The sequence below is a fragment of the Pyxicephalus adspersus genome, chromosome 1 (genome assembly GCF_032062135.1).
Source record: "Pyxicephalus adspersus chromosome 1, UCB_Pads_2.0, whole genome shotgun sequence".
In the NCBI taxonomy this organism is placed as follows: Eukaryota; Metazoa; Chordata; class Amphibia; order Anura; family Pyxicephalidae; genus Pyxicephalus; species Pyxicephalus adspersus.
In genome coordinates, this window is record NC_092858.1 from 177,193,649 (window position 1) to 177,213,808 (window position 20,160).

A 20,160-nucleotide genomic window follows, 5' to 3' on the forward strand; every position below is an offset into this window, starting at 1 on the left:
GTGCCGGCTGAGACTAAAGGGCCTAAGGGCCAATGCAGTGTGGAACAATGTGATGTCTGCTGACGAAATGAGGCACAACTCTGTACCTTACAGAACAATGTTTGTTTATGACAGCAGAGTTCTTCCTCACGTTTAGAAGCGTGTGCCTCTCCAGTAGTTATCTGTTGATATCAACAATTCGCTTGTCATAAGTCATACATGTAATAACAAGCTAGCATACAACTTGCCATGTTTGCCAAGGTGGACACTAAACCTGCTCCCTCTGCCTCCCACTATGCTCCTTAATCCTCATACTTCTCAGTATGACCCCATAGAGGTCTGCTAGACTTATGATCTGTGTCACCCCTTAGCATAATTTATTATACATTTTTTTATACATTACCACCAACCAGAACCACCACTACTACCACTACCAGGGAAGGGATGGAGAACCCATGTTCTCAGAGAAAGTGGTTATGAGTGTTGCAGAGGAAAAGTTATCATGGCTCCGGGGTAATGTATCATATTCACTGCCTTCACGTCCCTGTTGTGACTGCAATGATAATTGAGTCAACCAATCCGCAAGGACTGAAGCTTAGCTAGAAAGAATCTGCTACTTGATACCTTATGAAAACATGTATAACAAGACTTCTTTCTGTCTGTTACCTCTGGTGGTAATGTGTTAAGTAGTCATGTCCTTCCCGTTTCTGCTGCGTATTGTTTCTGCTACAAACAAAATCCTAACTGCTGCCCAACCATCGGAATAGACAAGTCCACATGGCCACTTCAGTTTAAAAAATCTTCTGCAAGGATCTGGATATCCAAACAATTGATTAGAAAAGAAAATTAAGTCAAGGAGGAGGCCCGGGGGATAGATTCTACAAAAATATCATTTTGCAGAATATCATATCAATTTGGGGTCTTTTTTCCACAGGTGAACTGTTGCAGGTAAATTCTACATCTGTAGACTGGTGAGACACCCTACATGCAGTAAAAAGGAACATCCAGAAAACTTTATTTGGTATGGCTACTGCAGAGTCAGGAGTCAGGAGATGCAATAACATTGCAGTGAAAAAAAGAATTTGTGGCCATCCAAAAAGGCACTGTGCTCATTGGCTGCTGGAAAGATTTCAAAATCTAGGGGTCCATTCCGAAACCCCCAGTATCTATTATAACCAAGTACTTGTCTATCAGAGCTGGACAGGGATGCCCTTCCTCCTCCGGACACTAAACTGGACAGTACAACAGGTACAGGGGTGCAGCACTAGAGGGAGGTGGAAGCTTCCTAAATTTATAGTTTCCAAATCTCCTGTTGAAGAAATTAAAGCACACATGAAGAATATACCCCCATGCAATGTAATAAATGCTAGGAGAAACTATATATTGTTATGTTTACAGCAATCACTTATCCAGTCCGTAACACCTCTGATCTCCTCCCACCTGAACAAATGACCTCAGTTCTGCTTATTTCTGACTGGCTGACTCCATTCTCCACAGAACAGGTGATATTCCAGGGGCCCGGTGACCTCACAATGGCTGTAATGTTATTGGAGGAAGCAGAATAATTTTCCTGGGATCCTCCAATCACGAATACACGAATGTTAGGGTTAGTTCCCTCCTCCACCCTGCAGGAGATCTCAGCGCTGTTACCTCGGTGGCATGAAACATTCAAGACCGGAACCGATACTGGAACTGAGAGAGACAATTATTTCCATTTATAAGGTCCAATATATACACAGCATGTTCCTATCTCCATCCTTACCTGTAACCAGGTGAGCAGACACTTCCTGTGACACCTTCCTGGAGGAGACACATTCTACCTGTGTGCAGGACTCCCCCAAATACAGAATGATCCCCACTAACATCACATCATGTGATGGCCCATACACAGTGTTAGTACAATCTCATCTGGCCAATCAGCTCCAAGAAAGTTGTATATTTATTGTACATGGCTACTGCTGTGTGAAGATTATTCTGTACATTCCATTCTCTATAGATATGAGGATTGAGTATATTTTGACACAAACTTACAAAACTGTTTATTGTTTGCTACTTCCACAAATCTATAAGGCATTTAAAGAAACATCCACCTATATACATTTCTTTATCTCCAACAGGCCACATATAAGAGGGACTTTTAAAGCCAGAACCATCAATATATTACAAAAATAACAACATTTTATATATAAATAATAATAAACATAATGACCTCTCCTTACAGGATACCTCCAAAGGGTTTAAATTCTGAATTACTTCTCAACGCGTTTCGCAGAAACAAAAATGCTTCCTCAGGAGGAAAGAGAGGAGAAGTCTGATGATTGTACTTCCAGTAGCCCTCTTATTTATAATTGTTGCAAGGAAGGAGGTGGTTATGGCGGTAATGGTATATTCAAATCCTGTTTAGTTAATTAGTGAGTAATCTCTCTCAATTTTCAATGTAAATCTCAGTGATCTTAAGTTTCATGTTCTTCAGTCCTCAAACAGATATAGGAACATACAGCCCAACAGCACAGCCATGTTCCTAGTCCATCGGCTTCCCTTGCACGTGAGTCAGCGGCTGTTTGTTTTTAATGTTTATTATTAATACAATTTTGTTATTTTTGTAATATATTGATGGTACTGGCTGAGTCCGGCCTAAAATGTATAATACAATTAGAAAAGGAAACATTAATGGTCTATATTGCTTACTGACCTTTACACAGTGACCACAAATATTAAACTGGTGAATTGTGGGCCTTTGGTATATGTCAGCCCTTTGTTTCTAATAGCATATCCTATTGGAAACATATCCCATAATATTGGCACCTGTGTCCCCCTAGGACCAGCAGCAAGTAAAATATTTTTTATATATTCCATATGGATGTTGCTTATTGTGAAATGCATAAAAGAGAGCAATTGATGAAATACAGCAATGTACAACATGTGAATAAATTGTAGAAATATAAAAATGCACATACATAGGCATCAAAAAACACTACTGATACGAAAAACACATCAAACAAAAAAAACAGCATAATATGAACAACAGGGAAAATATAAATGTGAATAATGCTTCACTGGGGTCCGAGGAAAGGTTTGTAACTAATACTTTTGTTGGGACCAGGAAATGAAGTTGAATTGAGTATTTCTTTATATTATGTTTTGTACTGGAGAAGTTATCAATCTTACCTTGACGTGAATCGCTATGAACACGATCCAAAGCAAAAAAACTGATGACAGATTGGTTAAATTTATGACGGACAGCTACTGGATGAAGTGATTAATCATTATTGATTGCACACGTGTGTTCATATATGTCGTATCGCAATGCTCTTGTGGTTTTACAAACATAGATGTGCAGGAATTTACAATGCAAATATTAGATTACATCAGAAGCAGATCATGGGAACACTGGCCACATTAGTGTGTCCCAAACTTTGTGCACATAGTCATTCCATCCAAGTTTCTCCTTCTTTGAACCTCTCTCTCTATAATCTGGGGAAGAGTTGCAATGATTTTTGGAAAGCTCCAGAATTTCCTATAAATATTGAACTGATAATGGGCTGATGAGTAGGTTGTGATCACCCGTGTGATTTCTATTTTCCTCCTCAATGAAGGGAGTGCACATTGGGTACCCATAGCTTCCCCTTGCAATTGCAAATACTGGTTGTTTGTGAAGATAAACTCATTTCTGGTAATTATTTAAGTAGCTCTCACCTCCAATCTCTCATCAGACATACTTTAAAGCCTTTACTTGTGTTTTAGAAGAAGTTGTTCTGCTGAACCTGACTTTGAACATCAAACATTTGCTTTATGCCTATGTTAAAAACAAAGAAGACATACCAACAAAATGTTGAGATGAGCCGATCAAAAAGCAAAATCAAAGCGTAGACACAGTTTCTTATTTACTCCCCAATAACTGAAGAAGGAGTTAGAAACCACACGGGTGATCACAACTCATCAACCCATGATAAGCTCTATATTTAGGAAATTCTGGGGCCTTTTAACTGCCCATTTGACAGATCAAAAGTTCATTGGACCCCTTCCACCGATAACTTATAGAAAGACAAGTTCATTCAAGGACAAACGTAGAAGAAACCAATATGAGAGTGACTTGAGAGATAATTGTTGCACACAATGTGGGATATATGTGGCCATTGTTCTCAATGTACATACAGTTAGCTCCATAAATATTTGGACAGACAACTTTTTTCTCATTTAGGTTCTGTACATTACCACAATTAATGTTAAATGAAACAATTCAGATGCGGTTGACCTGCAGACTTTCAGCTTTAATTCAGTGGGCTGAACACAAAGACTGCATAAATATGAGGAACAAAATCCTTTGAGAACTAAAGCTTCTGATTTAATCTAATACTTGGCTTGTAAATGCTTTCCATTCTGTGTTGGCAAAGCCATAAGACTAGGGATGAGCGAGAATCTCGCAAAAATTTCTTTGAAGTTCTGACGGTTCTGTGAAATTTCTTAAAACCATCAGAAATCACTATAGGAGGATTATCACGGCTGCATTCAAAAAAACATCTGTAAACCCTCGAGCCCTCATTCTAACCCGTAGTGCCGGAGATCTCTCACTGACAGAAGGATTCTCACGGCTCGGTTGGTGAATGCAGCAGCGATATTCAGCCAGCGGGAGAAACTCCATCTAGGAACACAAACTACAGGACTGCAGCAATCAGGAGAGCTGTATGAACCCCCATGTGCAATAATAGCAGACAAATTGGATAATTTACAATATATTTTTATTAATTACTTTTCATTTTTAATGCTGTTGTGCTGACCCATTTTCGGCTATAACATTGATTTTAGGCTGTACCATTTTAAAGTCCAATTGCAACAGTATTTGTAGTACTTCTGCAACACTTTCTCCTCATTTCATTTACAGATTGCGATGTGGTGGACTAGGCTGAGGTGGGTTTTCTTTTTAAATTTCTAAGCAGACTCTTTTCCAGGCCTTGGTGGTCAAACAAGACCAGGTCCTAGGCCATTTCCTGATAGAAGGGATTACCCACATCCTGTCTCACTAAATTTTGTGTATGTGTGTTTCAGGAGTAAAGAAGAATCTAAAAGCCAATCTTAGCAAAAACCGATATCCATCCGCTCACCTAGGAGAATGAATATTACAAAGTGACTCCACCAGCCAATGAGAACACCCATACAGTGGCAAGATCAGCTGATGGTTTGTCAAAGATGGTCATGCCCACTGATGATCACCTGCAAATGAAAATGCTTAGGGCTACCTTCATTGACAATGGGCTTATAATTGAACCTGTTACTTCTGTCCTCCTTTCAGTTTGTATGAACTGATCCCATTACAGTAAACGCAACATTAACATTCAGTGGAGAGGTAAGTGGATGAGTTGGGGACCCACCTCCTTCATATTAATGATGAAACTTGGAGACCCTGAGCAGAAGGCACAGCACAGTTCAGGTCACAGCAACCTCAGGAGGGCCGAGCACTGGGGATCTGGGTGGGAATGGTGAGGACGGGGCAGATTGTACATACGTCTCTCCCAGCTCCTATATAATGTATGTATATAAAGACACGGAGCGGGGAGGACGCTGCTAGGACTATAGGTGGCCATTGGATGGGACTTACCTTGTACATAAACAGTGTATTTATCTCTGAGTATATGATGTCCTGTGGAGTTGTATATATCCACACTGTATATTCCGTCATTCTCTGAAGTCACATTTTGTATTATCAGACTTCCGTTCTCTGATGTCCTCACATTGGGGAAATATTTGTATTCAGTCAGCATACAATCCAAGTGTCTGGTTATTCCTCTGTTCTTCTTTCTGGTTGATTCCTTATAGTGCCAGAAAAACCAATCACAGCTCTGTATATCTGTACCATTCAGGGTGAGATGGCGACTGATGGGTAGGATAAGGTCAGATCCCAGCCGGGTTATTATTTCCTCCTGGACACTGGGGGAATATCCTACATATATACAAACAAAATCTCAATCAGGTCATAGTGCAGTCTATATTCCCGTGTAAGAGTTTTTATATCCTGCTCTCAGGAAACATGTAACCCCAAAAAGGGGAGTAAGTAGACAATCAAACATAAGTTTAATTAGAACTGCAGGCTTCCTCTTCCTCCTCCTTATTTTACTTCTCCTCCCTATTCTACCCATTATTCTTTTCCTTCTGTGTGTTATTGCAAATATTAGAAAATGTCAAGTTTATATTACGTTTTTTTCTGGTGGAATTAACATGGGTGATCGGGTGACCTCTCCTCTCCTTATATTTTTTAATGGTGAAATTACCAATCTGGTGTACTTGAATTTTTTATTGTAGAAATTTACAAGGGTGACCACTCAGGAGTACTTATTTATTGGTGGAACTAAAAACATTGACTTGAAAATTGGCTTTTTAAAACACATCGCTTTGTAAAATTGTACAATTGCTATTGTAAAATAAAATTCCCTGTTCACATATGCACAAACTGTTGGTCCCAACACAGGGCCAATACACAGGACAGTGTAAGAAACGTGCGGGATCATTCTTAGCACTTCAGCAGCAACCTGATTACAAGAGATCAGTAACAGTCCAGTGAAAGCCTGCCTGCCTAAAGTAATTTACAAGCTTTCAATTCCACATTGATTCCTTACACATTCACCCAGTACCAACACAATCTCTAGTAAAAAACAGCAGCCCGAACACCCAGTGTTTTCAGTTTAAGAGCAGCATAGCCCTCCCTAACAGGCCAGTACATTTGTTCACATTTAAATGGCAGTTAGAGCTTGGGTGGGGTATACACCATGTGATGCCATCTCCGTTACAGCAGGGACATGAAGACAGTGAACATAATGCATTACCATGGAGCCAGGGTAGAGCTCCTTGAACATTCTGGACCTGCTGTAACCACAATTGCACGGGAGGGGGTTCCTGTTTCTGCCAAAAGTCAGAGATGTAAGCGCTGGCTGCTGTAATCAGGTGTTCTACAGCAGGAAGAAGGCAGGATCATCAGGGATATGTCTGTCATTGAAATATTGAGTAATGGATCCCAGCACGATTTTTGCTATATCACCAGTGAGAGGTGTCCGGTTGTGTAAAATATGACCCACAATAACACATTCGATTTACTAATACCCATACGACCTAACCAAGAAAACACAGCAGTATTTCATTTGTATAATTCTGACTGCAGTCTGCAGCACAAAACTTGTAACTAGTACTGAAGATAGATCTCATGAGATCCTTATGCCAAAGGAAGTAAGCTCAATGGTCACCCAGGTTAAAGCTAAGAAGAGCTTCAGTTGATGATGAAAACAGACATGGCGAGAGATGTTAAGCGCGGCTAATTTTGTAGCGTGAGAGTAAGCCGTGTATATATCCAGTTCCCCCATTAAGTTAGGGAGAGAAATGATCAGGTTAGAGATAGTGAATAACAAAGTATAGGAATAGATGAGAACTGTTGTAGACTTCATGAGGCCTGTGACAGCCATGGAAATTTGAGAGAAATGGGTGCTCCCCTGTCTCGTTATTTGTGATAGGCGAGGAATCTCATAAGAAGCCATTTGCTCTTACATTTGCAGATGAGCATGAATGTATAGCCCGGATCCACATGACAGGGTCCCAAGCTTATATGCAACAAAGCCAAAGCCAGAAAAAGCCAATCCAACCGGTCGAAGACTTTCTCTAAATCGGTGGATAACCACATCTGGAGAACATCCCTGGACTCAAAGTATTGTATTAAATTAAGGACCCTAGTAGTGTGGACCCTCGCTTCCCTCAATGGAGTAAAGCCCTCCTAGCCCAAATGTACAAGATCCGGCAGAAAAGTTAACAGCCTGGACGCCAGTATCCTAGTAAATAGTTTCTGGCCTTGATTGTGCAAAGATATGGGACAGTAGCTGCCACAAGAGGAAGGATTCCATGCCGTCCATTACAATGTCAGTGATGAGGACCCTCAAGGATATCCATCTGCCATTGGGTAGAGCATTAAACCCTTGTATAACGTGGGGCATAGGAAAATCATGAAAAGTTCTGTAGTAGGAAAAATGGAGATCCCTGGGCCCGGGAGCCTTTCTGCGGAAATGCCCTTAATCACTAGTTGGAGATCCTCTGGAGTTATTAGAGCTTCTAGATCCTCTTCTGCCTGGTGGGATGGCATAGAAGAACTAAATAAATATCAGTGATCCCAGAATCCCTCAAAGCCAGAGAACGAGGGCAGTTTCTAAATCTGTGTAGAAGAAACACCTCAGCAATATCCTTTGTGTGATAAATAGTGATCTATTACCACATTCATAAGGTGAAATCCTCCATACAAGTAAGCTTTCTAAATTTCTGATGTCCTCACTACATGTATTGCAAAGCAGGGCAGTTCTGCCCACATTTCGGTGTTCTGACCCGTTCAGTGCAATGAGGTGTAGATGGCTTCATATAGGATGCTACAGTGCTCATATAGCCTCATTGGTTTCTACACTGACTTCTGTCTGTATACAACTTCAAACTCTCATCTCCACTGAATTCTTCCTGAACTCTACAAATATTATGCTTACACACACAGCTCGCAGTATCGGCTCTAACTAGCAGGAAATTCACAATTCCAATGGAAATACACTTCATGGTGTAAATGGATTATTTTACTTTGGAAAAAAAAACAGTGAAACTGGATTCTCAAATTTTCCCGCTCATGCCTAATACTTCCTCAATATCAAGTTTCACGTCTTTCCAATAATATTCCAGAGATCAGTGCTGGGCAATATATTTCAGAAATAGAGAAGCCAATACCATAGTGCTGCTAATATCTAGAGAGTGAAAATACAGAAACCAAGCGCACCCAGTGCTTCACTATACAAATAATAGTATAATAGTATAATATGCCATGTTTGCTGACCTCACTTCCGGAGTAACGTTTTCTTCTTACTGTGTTACCTTTAGTAACCATTCAGTAATTTTGTTTCTTAGTACACATTTATCTTTATTGGAGGCACCGGAGGCACTTCATTGCTTATGTTTATTGAACACTTATGTTTGTGGGTATTGGGTGTGCAATAGCAGAATCGGGTCGGTGGAAATCACCCAGAAAACCCCCCAATGATGAGGAGGCGTTGTTTTCTCTGCCAATTAAAACTAAACATAAATAATGGCGAATATCAATCCTTGGAGGAAATAGAAACACATTACGGCTCCTAACAAACTCCTACAAAGACAATTGGACTTCATTGTTGGCAATTTAATATTTCAGGGCCATTGAGAGAACTTTCTGAACTTCATCCAGCTGAAGATTTCAGTCTTTCTCTTCTGGCCTTATAGGATGAATATTTCTGTCCTTCTGTAGGTGGCCATTGGATGAGACTTACCTTCCACATGGACGGTGTAATGATGTATCTGTGTCAGGGTTCCGGCATTGCTAACTATTTCCACACTGTATACCCCGCTATTCTCCAGAGTCGCATTGTGTATTACCAGACTTCCATTCTCGGAGGTTTTTGTGTTGGGGAAATATTTGAACTCCGATAATTTACAATACAAGTGTCCGGCTAGCCTTTGCTCCGGATGTTCAAGTGATTTTCTATAATACCAGTTAAAGCAATCACATCTCTCTGTATGGTTCAGGCTGAGATGGATTGTGATGGGGAGGAGACGCTCAGATCCCAGCCGGGTGAATATTTCCTCTGGGGAAGTTCCTGCACACAGAATACAGATAGCAGTCAGGTCAGTTCAGTACTGAGAATATCAAGGTAAGAATAATCACATGTACACAATTCCTGTTTTCTACCCGGCTCCCAGGTAATCCCCAGAAGACCAGACCACCGAGGAGATGTTATGGGTGACATAAAACTTTACCAGATCCCCAAAGAGATAACAGCTACAATGTAAAAGTACAACAAACTTACCGTGACCATATTAATATTATTATTATTATTATTTATTTGTGCTGACACAGAGAATGGACAATGGTGGGTGGAGCAGAGGACCTGACCAACAGAGCTTACAATCTAAGAGAGAAATTAATATCACAACCAATGGAGGACCTAGAAATAAATAAGTCACCAATCATAATCCATCATGCCGAGTAATATCTCATCTGTGACCTAAAGGCATTCTGGATTTCAATCTTTACATCCGAAGTACAAATCTATCCAAACGCATTTCAGGTATTCAAAGTCTTGCAATTGTTTCCTAATTAAGCAGTCACAGCCTGCTGGAGATCCTTAGCGCGGAAGCAGTGGTCTCTCTGTATAGGTTATTGCCCGATCTAAAGCTTAGCAATTAGCAAAGCCCTTGCTCACTACTGACTGGAAAACTAAAGTTCTTCATCAATGTTTGCCAGATGCCAATTTGCCAATCTAACTTCACCTATAGCAAACCCGAGTCCAGGTAACTTAGGTGGACAAAGCAATGTGGCTGAGGTCAGGCAGAGGTCAGTCCAAGTGGCAGCCAACCAGAGGAGGAACAATAAGAGATTGCACCCTCAGAGGATAAGGATGAGGATGGCACTGCAGTGGGAATCTGGTCTGACCCAGACTAAATACCGTACTATGTGTGAATGACAGGTTGGGCAGTATTAGCAGGGTGAATGGTAAATCAATCACACGGTGGGGTCAGACAATGCCCAGAGGAACACCATTAAAGTCAATTGGGGGAAAATTCAGGTTATTTTTTCGGGACTGTGTGGAGCTTCTACACCCTCAAATACATTTAAAAACACGTGTCAAGACTCCCCCAGCTCTTCACAACACTGTACCAGGCAAGAAAGATATCAGAAAGAATCTCCATTGAGAGGTCATATGAGTTCAGTATGCCTGTGGCCACAGCTGATTGGAGGCACCTGCACCCACGTGCCTCCAATCAGCTGTGACTGCAGATTTCCACAGTCCAGGTTCGCATGGTCCCCAGGCTGTACTTGTCAATGATAATTACAGCCCAGAGATCATGGGAACCTTATTTCAGATGAGGTATTGTGAAAAAGGTAAGTATTAGGTAAGTACACACAAATCACATACATTTATTAAAGAATATGTTTCACATTAAAGTCATGACTCATTATTTGCTCTTATATTTTAACCTTTCAGGGAACCAGTAAGGGGTATTATGTACCCCTGTACTTATTTCCCATGGCTGGACATCTGGGAGTCAACTTGTAAAGGGGGCTTCCGGATTCCGGAATTCAGAACGCCGAATTCACACCGTTGAGTCCCGTGTTTGAGTCGAATATAGTGACAACCCAAAATCGAGCACCAACACTACTATTAGGTACACAAGTGTGATAATGCAGTTTGTACAGTTCTAATAGTATTACCAGTTCCTAATTGGTGTGCTCCAAAATCGAGCACCAACACTACTATTAGGTACACAAGTGTGATAATGCAGTTTGTACAGTTCTAATAGTATTACCAGTTCCTAATTGGTGTGCTCGGTCCTCATTATCTGCAGACTGGTTGGTGATGATGATCATTTTCCCCAACCCCCTGAGTACAACCAGTGTTTTCCTTTTGGCACAAAGTTTCAATAAATGAATAAAATCTGACAATGTACAACTTGCAGTGACAACGCCATAACAATATATTATAATATCTCTTATATAGGTATATATACATAAATATAAATAAATATCAGGCTTTATGCCGAATAAACTGCAACATATTCACAGAAACCAAAACTAAACAAAGCCAAGAAGCACGAATCCTCAAAAATCAATCTGTATAACCTAAGGAAGGACACACCGAGAAACCTTATCCAAGTACCCTCTGATATCCTGCCCCCCTCCACACCCCGAATTTACCCCACCGCATGCAGAATATCATTCACCACCCCGCTATACACTGCTAGTTTTGGTGTTTCCCCACTATAGGGCAACCTGGACACCAATTCTAGATTCTAATGAGTCCTTGCCAAAGATCACACCATGACTCGGGGGATGCTTTCTTACCTTATATCTGGAGGAGGACTTTAATACAAAGGACTGTGGGATTCCAATCAGACCTCTCCAATAGGCCACCACCATTTGGGGCAGAGCTTCTATTCCTTATGAGTCCTCACTGTTGGATCCGGAGTGCCTGATAGGGACGGGGGGAGGAGGGGTACAAGTTCACTGTCCCCTTTATCTGGCCAACTAGGTGCCATGGTGGCAGAAGGATTTGGTTTTAGTATAAGAAGGACCCCACACAATAATTGTTCATTGAGTAAAAAGAAATCTTCAAGTCCTCTCTTGTCTGTGTACAACCCAAGGAATTATAACGCCACAAATGGATCATAAATTCCCAACTCGGAGTGCTTCCAGTTCAGAGCTATTAAACCCTGGTGACCATGAATAAAGATCAAGCACAGCTTTTACACCAAATGTCCAACAAACTCCTGATTAAAGAGAACCTGTCACCATGTTGTCACGTCATTCTCCTGTCATAGAAGCAAAACGTGTTTTAAAGAATAAACTAATAAAATGCATAAAAAACTAGATAACATATATTAGGTATTGCGGCAACATCAGAGGAAAAATAATTCTATTATGGTAATGATATGTGTGTAGACGTTTGTATTGTATTGGAATCTTTTTACTTGGCCATGACACTAAAATACATTCCATTCCATTTTTACACAAATAATATGCTTTGATAAATAAATGTGCAACATAAAAATGTACAACTTTCATCTTTCTATTCTGCAGGATATTCGTGGAAATATATTTTGTTTTTCTTGGGGGGGTTAAAATGCGTGTTTTACCATCTATGCTGTCCTGTGATTGGCTGCTGCACACATCACATCTCGTGGCGTCTATTTTCTCTTTTCCGGGGCAAACAGAGATAGAAATCAGCAACAAAGCCGATACAAATCCTTTATTTCAGCAGAAATACAAACCAACCTGATGACTTCAACCTGATATAAAGATAGCTGAGAAATCCCTCACCCAGAGAATATTGCACAGAGCAGGCGGCTTTATTCAGCCGTACAGAGAATTATTAGCAAATCTCACAAACACTTCAATCAGTAGAACTGCAAATTATGGCCACTGAATTATCATTGTTGGGGAACATGGACTTCAATGTCATGTATGTGTCTGTGCGTTCATCAGATTATTATATCGCAGTACAAATCACATCATGGTGACCCCTCTAGTGATGGTGACCCCACAATTCTATCTATATAGAGGAATCAGGACCCCCTTCCTCCCGCTGGTGACCCCTCCACTGATGGTGACCCCACAATTCTATCTATAATGGGGAATCAGGACCCCCTTCCTCCTGCTGGTGACCCCTCTAGTGATGGTGACCCCACAATTCTATCTATATAGAGGAATCAGGACCTCCTTCCTCGAAATAATTCCCAGACATTGCCCTGAACACCCCGGAGTCATAATGAATGAATGAGTTTGGGGGAATCTGGAGTGAAAATTACAAATGTACTTTAAGCCCATCTCATTTTCTGATTGGAGGACATCCACCATTATCTAGCCCCTCCCTCCCATACCTTTCTCTGGACCCCACCCTCTCATTCATTGGATATCAGTTCTGCCAATCATGGGCTCTCAGCATCTCATTGGTTCTTGTAGTCTGGGGGAATATCCATGTGACACAATACAATACCATTTAATGATCTGCTCATCCCTATGTGTGGGGGAGGGAACATCCCAATACTCCAATGTTCATAGGTCGGAGGGGACAGGCCCTCGGCCAATAGGCTCCTCTGATTGGATATTAGACCCAGACTGACCACACCCCCTCCAGATCCATCTCCCTGACCTCTATGTACAGACAGAGTGATAGCAGAATATTATCAGATAATCCTACCCTCGTAATACGTACTACCAGCTGATTGGGCGTGTACAATGACATCACAATCCGCTGGCTCTGCTCTGTCTGCGGCATCTCCTATCATTCTCTATGTGATTCTGCTTCAGTGTGAGCTCCCCGAGGGTGGGCGTGTCCTATAGACATCAGAGATCAGCTTGCCCCGCCCACCTTGTAATGTGACATAACCCCGCCCACCTTGTACTGTGAAATAACCCCACCCACCTTGTACTGTGAGAAACACCACCCATATCATACTGTGAGTTAACCCCGCCCACCTCAAACTGTGGGAGAACCCCTCCCACCTTGTACTGTGGGATAACCCCACCCACCTTGTACTGTGAGATAACCCCGCCCCTCATACAGCAGCAGCATGAGAGCTGTGTCTGTGTCCATGCTGCTGTCATTATCCCCATGTATAAACCTTTATATCCCCCACAATGATTGTTGTACAAATGTGACATTTTCAGGTTACACAGGGGACCCCGAGAGCTGATACAAAACCTAATTTCAGCCACCCTAATATAACAAGTTGCCAGATACGGGGTCTCAAACATAAAATCCCAATAAGAATCAGGGATCTTCTCTCATTAAAGTGAAACTAAAGTAAAAATAACAAAACTTTTAGCGATATAATTAATAAAACTCTCCCCGGAACTCATGATGTGCGTTTCCCAGGAGGCTCTGCGCTCACATTCAGTCTTTATCGCCGTGGTGACAGAATGGGAGGGGCAAAGCATTATCTACCCTTCTTTATCAAAAATAGGTTGTGGTGATTGGCTATTCCAAGACCAGGGTCCCTAAATGGAGTTTGTATATTAGGGACCCCTGGGGGCCACTTCCATGACATTGAGTATTAGGGTTCTGCCAATTGTCTGCATGCTGTCTCACAAACTCTAATGCTGCGCTCAGCCTGGCGCTGAGGTGGCGCTGTGGTTACCCCTCCCCCATCCCATGGAACCCTGCTTGGGGGGGGCGCTCATCACCGCTCACTGCCGCCGGGAGCCAAATCTGCAGACATTGCGGTGCAAGGGATTGAGTGGCTGGTGGGGTGCCTGGTACACATAGCTGGACACTTACCTTCTCTGTGGGGGCCAATGGGAAACACTTATTGTCCACAACCCCCCCAATATAAAATGTTATACCCATCATATGATGCTACCCCACGTTCCCTGTAACATCTTGCTTGGACAATATTGGCCCCCCGGTCATCACAATTTGTACTTTATATAGAAGGATAAATAACGCTTTGCTTTTTCATGAAATGCCGTTCTTTAAAACACAAGAATGCAAAGCCCCTCCCCTTTTTTATTAGTGCCACGGCAGTAAGGACGGAATAGGAGCGCAGAGCCTCTGGGGATACGCATGCCATGAATCCCAAGAGGCTCCGACAGCAGGCATGAGCATGGGAGACATTTCTGTCACTGAAAGAAGAAAGATCTCACACATGAGAAGTAATGTCTGGATTTATTTTGACAATTCCTGCAGGTCCAGGGGATCCGTGGCCCCTTCAGTTTCACCCACCTCTCACTCCCCTGCTGCCAGCACCAGCTCTACTAAGTCATCGCCTCCTCAGCTTCCTGGTCCAGGTCATGTGACTCCAGGTAACCTGCCCCCACTACCCCAGAGGACGAGAGTGTATTGCAGACCTGCTCCCCCTGCTGGTGGAGATGTGAACTCCACCAACCTCTAGTCTCCAGGATCCCCTCTGATGATAGGATAGGATGCAGCAGGTCACATGGCTCCATCTGTCACATGACCTGCCCTTAAAAGAAAGTGAATGGCAACAGGAAGTTGCCTGAACATGGAGTTCCTTTGGCTCTGCTTCCAGGTTCCTGTTGTTTGTTTCTGTCGTTCCTGACTTTTCATGGAATCACCTCGGCTTGACCCTGACTACTCCTGATTGCTGCCTGCCCTGACCTCTGGCTTCCCTGGCTACTCTCTATCCTCGTTCTGGTACCATGTCTTATTAGGATTTTATGTTTGAGACCCCGTATCTGGCAACGTGGTATGTTCAGGGGGCTGAAATAAGGTTATCAGCTCTCGGGGTCCCCTGTGCACCCTGAAAATGTCACGTTGTACAACAATCAGTGTGGGAGATATGAAGGTTTATACATTGGGGGTAATTACACGTGTTGTTGTCCTAATGTTCAACCTGAATATGGCCGTTCCAACTTGGGTTGACCCGACTCAAATTTTTTTGGATTCGAAGTCCTTAATTCCGCCCTTCCACAATTCCTAGGGTCCTCCCCCATGATGCCTAGGGCCCTCCAATAACAGCAGGGATGCCCCCTTCATGTTTGTAGTCAGCCATTGGCCTCTATAAGGACGTGCCAGCATTTCCCACTCCTGGCAGAGATTTGCTGATAACATCACAACTTCCCTGTGCTGCTTTACTTAGACCGTGTCACACTCACACTATTACTCAGATTGTTGGATTGCATTGTATGTGTGCCGTCCTGAAATCTACTGTACTCAGATAGGAAGGAAGATGGATAGATGGATGGATAGATAGATAGATAGATAGATAGATAGATAGAGGGATAGATAGAGGGATAGATAGATAGAGGGATAGATAGATAGATAGATAGAGGGATAGATAGATAGATAGATAGATGGATGGATAGATGGATAGATAGAGGGATAGATAGATAGATGGATAGATAGATAGCCATCCCCCACAACGTCTACCCCATCATCCAATGTTTCTGTGGTTAGCATTAGCAGCATCCAACCTTCCATCCCCCAGATGCTGGAGCGCAAGAGGAAATATGGCCCAAATGACCCCAAAACAAAGCTAATCAATGCGGAAATTGCACAGCTGATTGCATCAGAGCTCCTCCCTTACCGGCTGGTGGACTCCAATGTGTTCCGTCACGCATTCCTCTGCGCAAACCCACAGTACGTTATGTCCAAGCGACAGTATTTTGCATGAACACGGGCTTTACTTGGTCGAGCAAGAATGGAGTGGCAAAATATATTTCCTATACAGCTCACTGGGTATCTTTGGTGGCAGCAGGGGAGGATGAAGCTGCAGCAAGGCCTGCATACCTACCTCCGCCTAGACCGCATCGCCATGCAATTTCCTCCTCAACCTCCACTCTTACCTCCATGTGACCTCCACTTCCACTCCCTTTGACTCGTGTGCCTCAACCTCTTCCTCCAGCACCTCCCATTCGGCAGCATCTGTTCAGCGCCAGCACCAACCTGCAGTTTGCTATTTCGGTGCACAATTCCGACGTTGCCACGCAGTCCTGAGGTTGCGAAGCCTGGGTTCCCTCAGCCACAGGGGCGTAGCCATTCTAAGTGCATTGCGGGAGCAGGAGGAGAAATGGCTAACTCCCAACAGACTTCAGCCAGGCAAGGTCGTGTGTGACAATGGGGCCAATCTGCTGGCAGCTCTGCGTTGTGGGAAACTCACACACATACCTTGCCTGGCTCACATCATGAACCTCATAGTACAGCGCTTCCTTCGGAATTACCCAGGGCTCCAGCCGCTGTTACTGAAGGCCAGAAAGTTATCAGCGCATTTCCACCGGTCATACACAGCCAGTGCCAGATTGGTGGAGTTACAGCGAAATCTAAACCTGCCAGTGCACCGGTTAGTTTGTGATGTGGCCACACGTTGGAACTCTACATTTTACATGCTGCAGCGGCTGTCTGAACAACAGAAAGCGGTGGTGGATTACTTGGCAGAGTCTGTTCGTTTCAGACGCATACCCACACTACCTTTCTTCAGCCCTGCGGAGTGGCTGCAAATTGAGGACTTGTGCACTGTATTGTCACCTATTGAAGAGGCCACCAGGATGATCAGCAGAGATCAGGCCTGTGTCAGTGGGAGCCAAACAACTGCTTTAAGCGGCATGGGTGGCAGCAGCAGTAGAGGTCGTCTAAGCCTAACTATGCAGGCTTTTTTTCAGCGGAAGCAAGCTGCCAGTCGTGCAGCAATTGCCAATGACACTGAGCAGCGGTACTCAGTCATGGTAAATGAATACATGAGCTCTGCATGGGACATCTGCAACCTGCAAAGCCAGGACCCACTGGGCTACTTGGTATCCAAGCTTGTGGCCGGAGCTGGCAGAACATGCCATTCAGATCCTTGCCTGCCCAGCAGCAAGTGTGTTATCTGAAAGAGCGTTCAGTGCAGCTGGGGGTGTAGTGAGTGAAAAACGGATTTGGCTCTCCGCAGAAAATGTTGAGCGAGCCACTTTTATTAAAATGAATAAGGCTTGGATCGGCAATGACTTCAACACCCGCTCTGCAGAGTGTACTGATTAGTCATCAACTGCTGCACGGCCTGCTGACACCTTGATGGGAAGGATCTCCCTCAGGGCCCTCTTCCTCTATCTACTTTGGGGCCCATATCACTTGTAACGGAGCTGTGTGATTCTTAAATATTTGTATTGTTTGTAGAGAAATACAGAAAATGTTCTGTCGGGCAGGCAGCAGCAGTAATAGCAGGAAGAGTAGGCAGTGGGCCCTGAGAAGTGTGGATGGCATTGTTACCTGGGTACTGGGAGGAAGAGGCGGTGGGCCCTGAGACGGAGCAAGGAGGACATTACAGGTTGAGGCCATCACCTATACGGACAGTGTGGAAGCTGTAGCTATTGGAGACATGAATGGATGTCCGAGATTCCAATCTGTCCCTACCTACTATGTAGCAAAACCACATGAAAGGGATTGGGCTTGGAAGAATCGGCGGGGAAAGAAGACCCTGTTGAGCTGGAGTCTGGTCTGGCATCTAGAGCTGGGCACTGGGCAGTGGGCTGGCACCTAGAGCTGGGGCAGAGTTCTTTATGTTCTATGGCCTAATGATGAAATTTTAGGGGGTGATAGTCAGTTGTCCCCAACTTGATCCTACATGTTTGGTTTTGTACATCTCTTGGTTCCAGAGAAATTGGGGTTCATAGTATGGAAGGGGACAGGGTAGTGTAGGATGACATTTCTAGTCTTGTGACAGGTAAGTATAAATTTGGGGGTTGCACCTCCTTGCCATAAAAGTGGCCCCAGGGGTCCAAATTTGTATGATTAATTTCAGGCTTCTTGACACACTTACTATTAAAACAGCAACCCCAATGTTCAATTTTCACTAGTACTGATAATTATGACCCCCATATTTTAAAATATGTTAAAGGTGGGGAGATGAAATTTGGGGTACTGCTATGAGAGTCCCCTGTGTACCCTGGAAATGTCAGGTTGGTAGGACATACTGATCAGGAGATCTGCAGGTTTATACTCGGAGAGATGTAGGGCAGCAAAATATGACACGCAGCATTCATACCCAGCTGTGACACTTTCCTGATGATGATGTAATTGTACACGCCCCTTTGTACACGCCCCTTTATACACGCCCCCTGCTATAGGCTGGGTGGGGTTCATATTTCTTCCCCTCCCCCTCTTCTCTGGCCAATAATGCTCCAAGGGATCCGGTATGATCAGATGAGGGGAAACTACAGGCTCACCGCCCCCATTATCAGCCAGTCCGGTCCCTTACTTTGGGAATATTCTGCTTTGAATATTAGGAGGGGCCCACATGTTTTATTTATTATAATGATGATTTTCTGTGAGTGACACGGATAGGACGAGGAGCGGCCATATATATGAGGGAGGAGGGGAGGAGTGATATTAGAGGGTCCCATAGAGAGATTATGGGGGTGAAAGTTTGTCTTCTATTTCCTCCGCTCATCTTTTATCATTTACAGGAAATGTGGAGATTTTATTGTCTCTGAAATGAATAGAAATGGATTTACTGATAATATTGATTTGGTGATCAGTTGTACTGATATTGTGTGATATAAAATATCCGGAGCTTTTATTCTATGGGTCCTCCGCCTTCACATAATATATGGGGTGTTGTCAGTCCCAGGGGATTCTGGGATCTCCCAGGGATGGTTATACCCCAATCTGTGTTATATGAGGGGAGAGCGGAGNGTACACTGCAATGTGACCTGACTGCTATCTGTATTCTGTGTGCAGGAATCTCTTGGGAGGAAATATTCACCCACCCGGGATCTGACCTTCTCCTCCCCATCAGACACAATCTCACCCTGAATGGTGCAGGAGGACAGAGCTGTGATGAGATTTCCTGGTACTATGGTGAATTATCCAGAGAACGAGGAGGTTATATAGCAGGATACGAGAATTGTATACTGACCACTGTGTCCAAATATTACCCCAATGTGAGGATATCAGAGAATGGAAGTCTGATCATACACAATGTGACTCTGGAGAATGACGGGATATACGGTGTGATTATATACAACTCTACAGGACACGTTATACAGAGAGATGATTACATCGTCCATGTAGCAGGTAAGTCCCATCCAATGGCCACCTACACTCCTAGCAGCGTCCTCCCCGCTCCGTGTCTTTATATACATACATTATATAGGAGCTGGGAGAGACGTATGTACAATCTGCCCCATCCTCACCATTCCCACCCAGA

At 43.4% G+C, this 20,160-nt stretch overlaps 2 protein-coding genes across 2 annotated transcripts in view; one reads left to right on the forward strand and one right to left on the reverse strand.

Moving 5' to 3' along the window:
• Nucleotides 1-1,527: 1,527 nt before the first annotated feature.
• Nucleotides 1,528-20,160, reverse strand: part of CD2 (CD2 molecule) — a 198,127-nt gene continuing 179,494 nt past the window's right edge. The window contains exon 9 of the mRNA XM_072398491.1: nucleotides 1,528-5,917. Coding sequence (XP_072254592.1) covers nucleotides 5,409-5,917 — 509 coding nt within the window. The 3' untranslated portion in view covers nucleotides 1,528-5,408. The remainder of the gene's footprint in view (nucleotides 5,918-20,160) is intronic.
• The window catches only part of LOC140321704 (uncharacterized), a 4,887-nt gene continuing 2,378 nt past the window's right edge, over nucleotides 17,652-20,160 (forward strand). Inside the window, exon 1 of the mRNA XM_072398490.1 lies at nucleotides 17,652-20,027. Within this exon, the coding sequence (XP_072254591.1) occupies nucleotides 19,535-20,027 (493 nt within the window). The 5' untranslated portion in view covers nucleotides 17,652-19,534. The remainder of the gene's footprint in view (nucleotides 20,028-20,160) is intronic.